The 7,734-nt window shown below is 39.3% G+C and overlaps 2 protein-coding genes across 2 annotated transcripts; both read right to left on the bottom strand.

Moving 5' to 3' along the window:
* Positions 1-285: 285 nt before the first annotated feature.
* Positions 286-2,716, bottom strand: LOC107727916 (dynein light chain 2, cytoplasmic). Its single transcript, XM_016537954.1, has 3 exons — positions 2,559-2,716; positions 806-942; positions 286-696 (listed from the first exon to the last, which is right to left on the bottom strand). Exons 2-3 carry the CDS (start codon positions 935-937, stop codon positions 559-561), a joined length of 270 nt encoding a protein of 89 aa, XP_016393440.1. The 5' UTR covers positions 938-942; positions 2,559-2,716; the 3' UTR covers positions 286-558.
* A 1,351-nt stretch (positions 2,717-4,067) lies between these two features.
* LOC107727915 (serine/arginine-rich splicing factor 1A) lies at positions 4,068-7,734 on the bottom strand. Its single transcript, XM_016537953.1, has 5 exons — positions 7,591-7,734; positions 7,254-7,470; positions 6,380-6,585; positions 6,134-6,306; positions 4,068-5,427 (listed from the first exon to the last, which is right to left on the bottom strand). The coding sequence occupies exons 2-5, from the start codon at positions 7,442-7,444 to the stop codon at positions 5,233-5,235; spliced, it is 765 nt and encodes a 254-aa protein (XP_016393439.1). The 5' UTR covers positions 7,445-7,470; positions 7,591-7,734; the 3' UTR covers positions 4,068-5,232.

Here is a 7,734-nt window from a genome sequence, read left to right as displayed (position 1 = left end):
GACAGGCACTGCAAATAGTCAATATAGGTTCTCTCAAACGCAATACCTCTCAAGCATCAAATGAAAAGAAAATATACATTTACTGCAGAGGTAATCAGACAAACACATTCTTTCTATAACAACAGAATGCTTCAAACCAAACCCCACAACCAAATGTTCTTCTAGCCATCACCCCAATACCCCAAAAATGAACACAGCGCATAGCATTCAATGTATTACAGCACTAAGTCACCAAAAATATATTTATAGCAGACATATGTGCTGGTCAATACACTTCACATCTTCTGATTTCCTTTATTATACTTTTTCGTTTTTTTAATTTTTACAACATATGTGCTAGGAAAAACCTGCAAGGACCATTAACAAAAACGTAGGGCCTCTAATGAAAAGCAATTTAACTGCAACATGTACACAAATAGTATGGGATATGATCCATGCAGTTGTGCACAGCCAGCATAGTCATGGTATGGTCTCGTTTAATATTTGTAGATGACATCAGCCACCAGTGCATCACAGTCTTCATTGGAGATACATTCTACGGTCTGGTTTGGTCTGGACTCAGCCAGACTTGAAGAGGAGAATGGCCACCTGGCCCAAGTAGAAGTAGATGAAGTGTTTTGTCTCATGGGTCACGTAGCTGCCGAAGTTCCTTCCCACAATGCAGTGCCACGTAGGATTGTATTTCTTATCGAACTCCTGTAACACGAGACAACGTGGTTTAAGTACGGCGGAAAATGCCAGCGCGACAAAAATACACGTTAGGAGTCTAAAATAACAGCACGGCTCAAATCTCGGCGCGACTCACCTTTTTGATGTATGCGGCAATGTCCTTCTCTATGTTGTATTTCTCCATGGCCTGTGTGGCACAGTCCACTGCATCCTGCTGCATGTCTTCAGACATGTCAGCGTTCTTGATCACAGCCTTCCTGTCAGTCATGGTGCCTGAAAATGGAGAGACGAACAAAGTTAAGTCTCCACTGAGAGTCAAACAGTGGGGCCTTTCATGGGAGCTTCTTCCCTGACAATGCCAGGTAAATTCCTGACAGAATGCCATCAACGGAGAGGATCCGATTTGTTGAGTCAATTCAAATGACACTAGATACTTTCATGAGAACCAAACAGGTCTTTCAGTCCAGCAGTAGCATTTAAAGCTAGTCAATAAAGGCTGTATTTGCATACTATTAATGCTGGGCCCAGAAAACGAAGTCAAACTGTTCTCACATGACATTTAAATCCTGTATAAAAGTACTTTAGTTAACTAGCAATACCGGGATACATATGGTCCAAATGCACAGAAAGCACATTTGTAGCTAGTCAATAAAGGCCATATTTGCATACTATTAATGCTGGGCTCAGAAAACCTAATCAAATAGTGGTCAAATTCCAATTTTTTTTAGTTAAATCCTGTATAAAAAGTACTTTAGTTAACTAGCAATACCAATAATGGGATAAATACGGTCCAAATGTATAGACATAGACGGCACTACCATTTGCAGCTGGTCAATAGACCACATTTGCATAATCTTAATGCTGAGCCCACAAAACCCATGTCAAATTATGCTCAAATTCCAATTTGTTTGACTTAAATCCAGTATAAAAGTACTTTTGTTAACTGGCAATACCAATACGGAGATAAATATGATCGAAATCCATAAACAGCACTGCCATTTGAAGCTGGTCAATAAAGGGCATATTTGCATTCTATTAATGCTGGGCGCACAAAACAAAGTCAAATTGCGCTCAAATTACTTTTTTATTATTATTATTAAATCCACTATAAATGTACTTTGATCAACAAGCACTTAAATCCAGTATAAAAGTACTTTTGTTAACTGGCAATACCAATACGGAGATAAATATGATCGAAATCCATAAACAGCACTGCCATTTGAAGCTGGTCAATAAAGGGCATATTTGCATTCTATTAATGCTGGGCGCACAAAACAAAGTCAAATTGCGCTCAAAAATTTTTTTTTTATTATTAAATCCACTATAAATGTACTTTGATCAACAAGCAATACCAGTACTAGGATGCATATGCTCCTAATTCATACCCAAAGACGGGACTACAACCACTTGCAGCTAACCAATGAAATCCATATTTGCATACTATTAGGGATTCATATGGTCCAAATGCATACAGGCAAACTAGTATAGAAAACCACTAATAGATCATACACAGCTGAGATCAGCACTTCACACACCACGTTGATTTAGCAGTTGAACTCGGCTATATGGTGGCAGTCGAATGATTCACTGATTAAGGTCTGGATTCATCCATCAAGTCATTGACAGGTCAGGATGGAGGAATGCTACGTCACACCTCAATTCACAGCGTGCGCGTTTGATGTTCAAGCAAATCAATGAAACCCAGGTGCACGCGGCGTTCTCATTGTAGCGTCTGAATTTTAAAGCTAAATACATGCTTTGCTGAAGCGATTTAAATGTTGCAAAAAAAATTATCGCTATGTAAATATCTAAAATGAAAGCATCAGGCTCAAAATGCATGCAAGATCATTCTTTGTAGATCACTCGAGATGGTAAACTATTCAACTCACCTATCAACAATATTTGGCAAGAGAAATTTGCAGTTCAAAACAATCGCCGTACGAGCTTTCGTCGTTTCGGATGTCCCTTTGACGCTAGAAGAGGAACATAAGGATAAAGTCAAACGCCGACTGGTGCCCGCGCTAAAATCCCTGGCTCCCCACAATGCCGTCCTACACAGCGCTCGCCATTGGCTGCAGACCAGCCGCTCCCTGCGCCCCTCTGCCAGCATCTTATTTCATCCCACAATGCATCTTTAACCGGAGACCGGAGGAAAATGTGCTTGTTTGGGTATAAGCTGCAGGACTGTGTGGGCCAGAAAATAGCTTAAATTAGACTCGGTGGACCTTCGCAATGAAAACACTCCACAATGAGTGAAGGACACTTACTGCAAGGTTAGAGGTATTCATCTGTTGTACCTATCATGGTCGGCCCAATGCAGTGTAATGCAACTAGAAATGAAAAATGTAAGAAATGCGCTGATTCTGGTTACTCTTTAACGATTTTCCTAGATTTTTATAGAAATATGTGGGGAAATGAAACGAATTGCCCTTAAGTCTTCTATCAATTTATTTAAACAGAATTAGAATTTAGGCATAAATTTAATAGTTGTGGAATTGGTGCGCTTATAAATGCGTCTATAATGTGTATATAATATGTCGTTTATAAATTTCCTCTCATTACAATGAAACTCAAAAATATGTATCTTTACACGTTATCGTGACAACCAGTCAGCATTTCTCACAACAGATCTAGTTCATTTTATTGGACGTGACGAATGACTTGTAAATGATTCAGGTTCATTCTCAAAAAGAATCTGCTCATAAGAGTCATTCTTCTGAGAGTCGGGATACTTTGATTTGGAACGTTTTGTTTTTTGATTCACTATAAAGAATCAAAAACAAACTACAATTAACTTATTTTTCCTAAACAATTATCCCACTAATGTAATTCATTATCCTAACTTTAGATTTATAGTTACTAAACAACTTTGCACATTAATATAGAATTCAACTGTTGGGCGGCATCCAAAATTAAAGGGACAGTCAAGAATTTGTTTTAAACTTGCAGTATTCCTGTAGCTCACACAGTGGAGCACGGTGTTAACATGGCCATGTGTTCACTCCCAGGGAATGTATGAACTGATAAAATGTGTACCTTTAGTACAATATAAATCACTTTTGTCAAAATTAACATAAATAGCTGTCATCATTTACTCATTCTCATGTCTTTCCAACCTGCACAACTTGCTTTGTTCTATAGAACACAAAATATATTTTGAAAAACGCACATGTTTGTATGTTTTGTACACCATACACTTCCATTGTTTGGACAAACAGCTGAAACTTTCCTTAAAATATTTTGTCCCACCAAAGTCCCAGTCTTGAAACACCATGACTGAGTGAATAATTTTAAATTCCAGGTGACCTGTCCGTAAAAGTCAGAATTTCATATTTAACAATTGGGAAGCATTAAAAATAAAAAAAACCCCCCGCAAAGTAATGCATCGTACACTACGCTTGTACCAATGAAACCTTTATTTAGGCAAAAACTGTTCACTAAAAAGAAAAATGCTAGCAATGTTAAAGCATCTACCATCCACATCAGGACAGTGTCAATCTAAAAATGCCTGAGTAACCCCCCCCCCATCCCAAATTCAGTTTACCATACTGTTCCTGTCGATTCCATCCCCACAGACTGTTCCAGCATCTGCTCCGCCAACGTGTTAAAAATGTGAAAGGCCAAAATGTCTACATTTTCCACTGAGGTACAAAGAAAATAAAGGGGGCAGGGAAGTACTTTTGAATTGTGGTCTTAAAATCCTATGATCCTGGGAGCAATTGATCCTGTTTCCATGTATCCAGCATTCCCTATCCTATCTTCATTATGTACTGATCCGGCATCCACTGAGCCTCTCCTCCAATCCAAACCTTAAGATACCAGCTAAATCAAAACAAAGGAGGCAAAGAGTTAGAATCAAATCCACTCACCCTGCCTTCTTTGATGCATGCAATACAGCATTAGGGCTAAGACAGACCATCAAAACTAATAACCTAAAACTAAGACTGAATCAAACATTTTAATGAAAACATGAAAGCTGCTATCCGTCTTTGGACACAAAAACCCAACTAGACATTTGACCAGTACATCTTTACAATGCAACTAAACATACCACCTAATTTGAAAGTGATCTAAAATTGGTTCAGTTACCCAAATAATGGCCAAAGGACCAATAAGTCTTTTTTCTTTTTCTATTTTTATGGAATAGAGGTTGGTTCTAGAGTTCAAATTCACCCTTTTACGCAACAGTATAGATTTAGTAATCCTTTATTACAAAGCATCAGTTCTGTATCACGTCTAGAGGAAGACAGCATAAAACAATTGTGGAACTATTCACTATCCCATGAATAACTTTCATACATGGCATTTACAAAAATATTGGGAGCCATTACATAACCCTTTGTTTGGTCTATGAAAAAGACTTCCATTTTGTAGTTAATTAAGAAAAAAAATGGGTCCTGTTAAAAATGCATGTTTAAAAATAACCAATAGAGGGAAAGAAAAATAAAAGGACAGAAAGGCATAAGATGATCATTGTCTCATGAAACAAGAAGGGTGGAATTAAAACATGGGGTTTGTATAAAGACTAAAAACAATTGGTTCAAGGGCTCCTAGAGGGCTCGTTTAGGAGCGAGAGCGGGAACGGCTATGGCGAGGAGAGTACTGCGGGGATCCTCGACTGCGGCGTGGGGAGTAGCTTCGGCTACGGTTGTTGCTACGGCTGCGACTCCTGCTGCGACTGCGGCTCCTTGACCTTGATCTTCCATAGCTCGGACTGCGGGGACCATCCACCCTCACACGGATGTACGCAGTTTCTCCCTGGCAGAGAAAGAACTTTCCACTGAGCAAGTGTAACGTACAAGCATGTCAACACTCTCACTATACTTACCAGACTTCCTGCAATGAAACATTGTTCTTTAGTTGTACACCAGTATTCCCATTTCCATATAGTTGGGAATAGTTTGATAAGATTTTGCTTTGGTATTCAAAAGGAAAAGTCACCTAATACTGGATTTTGCCAATACCATTGAAGTTTAAAAATCTGTCCGATAACCAATTAGCCAATAGATATTATAATTAGTAATATGAACAAAATCGCAACGAAAATTAGTACTGGTGTGTCATATATATATATATATATATATATATATATAAAAAATTTATTACCATAATCTTACATTATTTGCACTAAAAAGTTTGTAAGAACAGAAAGTGTTTGTAAAACATGCATGAAACAAGCAATCTGACAAATGAAAACGAAATAAAGACATTTTACATTAACAGTAATTCTAAAAAGAAATTGATTAAAAACATCTACACAGACAACAGGTTTTTACACAGTTCCAGGATGCAGCTATCAATGGCAATTAATCGGCTAAAACAATACATTGGTCGACCTCTATTCACAAGGATGAGTTCACTTACAACATAGATCCTCCAAGTATAACATTAGGGATTTGCTTACCTTAAGAATATTCCAATGTTAAGCATATCCAAAAAATTCAGATTAAAATCTCAAACCTACCTCATGGGACCGGAATTTTGTGTTATCCAGTTTGCGAACGGCGTAGGTCATGTCTTCTTTGCGAACAAACTCCACCACACCGGTTCCATCTCGGAAAGCGTCAGCGTAACATACATCACCTGCTTCACGCATGTGATCCTTCAGATCCTGCCAGCTCCCGCTTGGTGGAAGCCCTGGAATCAAATACAAAGGTCAATACAACTTCAAACAGCTCTTGAATTAGTTAAAGCTGTGATGCTACCATACCTGAAACGATTACTCTGTACTCTGAACGTCTGGATGGGGGTCCATATCTACCCCTAGGAGCCCCACCACCTCCGCCACCACCACCACCACCTCCGCCGCCGCCACCACCACCAAAACCTCCTCTCCCGCTCCTGGGAAACTCCACTCGGAGACGATAGCCATCATAGTCATAGCCATCACGTGCATAAACAGCGTCTTCTGCATCTCTAAAGGCAACAGAAGCAGGAAAAGCACGTAAATACCAATCTGGCATGAATAACCAGTCAGTGTGGCCAGGGGTCACACAGAATTAAACTACCAACAGTAACTAATCTGGTCCAGCTAGTTAAGTGACTAAACACTTAAAAGTAATGCAATATTGCCTCAAAATACAGAAGAGGTCTGTGCTAAACAGTAACTTGTAGCAAAAACTCACTGAAACTAATCTGTATCAAGCTCAAGAAGTAGGCCTAATTTGTCTAGTTTCAAAGCTAATTTCCATATCCAAACCTAAGGCAGGTAACTAAAGCCTAAGAAAGACCAAATGAAAACTTAAGCTTAAACATGAAACAAACATGTTAGGTCGAAATTAGTAAGTAAAAGTTGCAAACCTTACTCTCACTGCGACGCCAACCATTTTTTAATAGAAACAAACGAAGCTCTGGAAACATGGTGAGCATGGCTAAGCTAATTAGCATGTTAGCACAGAGAGCAAAAGAAAAAAGCTTAGTTGCAAAAATACACACTTGCTTCTATATAGATTGCGAAAACACAGTTTTCAGGTTACAGGTTTTTAGAATTCTTATAATTTAAGTGAAAACGGCAACGTTGAAACAAACAGACTAACGTTAGCCTTTTAGCAAAAGGCACAAGGTTCAGTTGTAACGTTACCCACCTTGGGTCTTCAAACTCGACAAAGGCGAATGGAGGTCCGCCTCGTCGGTTTTTCAGATCGATGTCTCGAATGGCTCCGTACTTATAAAACACATCTTCGACATCTTTGTTGCGGATATCAGGCGGCAGATTCCCCACATAGATGCGGCAGTCGTTGTTTCCAGCAGGGCCGCGGATCACACTACTAGACATCTCTGCACTGATAAACCTTCACCTTCCTGTTGAGCAGAGACATAAAATACACTTTTCGAGTCTGATATGCAGTAGCTGTTTGTTTAACTTGCGAAATACATCAAATAAACCGCAACACCAGTCTGATAAAAAACAAAAAGACTTACTATTGTTTGAAGCGACGCTCGCACGCGCACAACGAGAGAGCGCGTTTCCTCTGAAGTCGCGCGGGTCGCTTCCTCTTCAGCAAGAATCTGGAGAAGCAGGCTGAGCGGCGGTTAATGGCATAGCTACATCCGCGACGCGAAATA

This window comes from Sinocyclocheilus rhinocerous, unplaced genomic scaffold, assembly GCF_001515625.1.
Source record: "Sinocyclocheilus rhinocerous isolate Xijiao unplaced genomic scaffold, SAMN03320098_v1.1 scaffold877, whole genome shotgun sequence".
Lineage (NCBI taxonomy): Eukaryota > Metazoa > Chordata > Actinopteri > Cypriniformes > Cyprinidae > Sinocyclocheilus > Sinocyclocheilus rhinocerous.
This window is presented reverse-complemented; position numbering and strand designations above follow the sequence as displayed.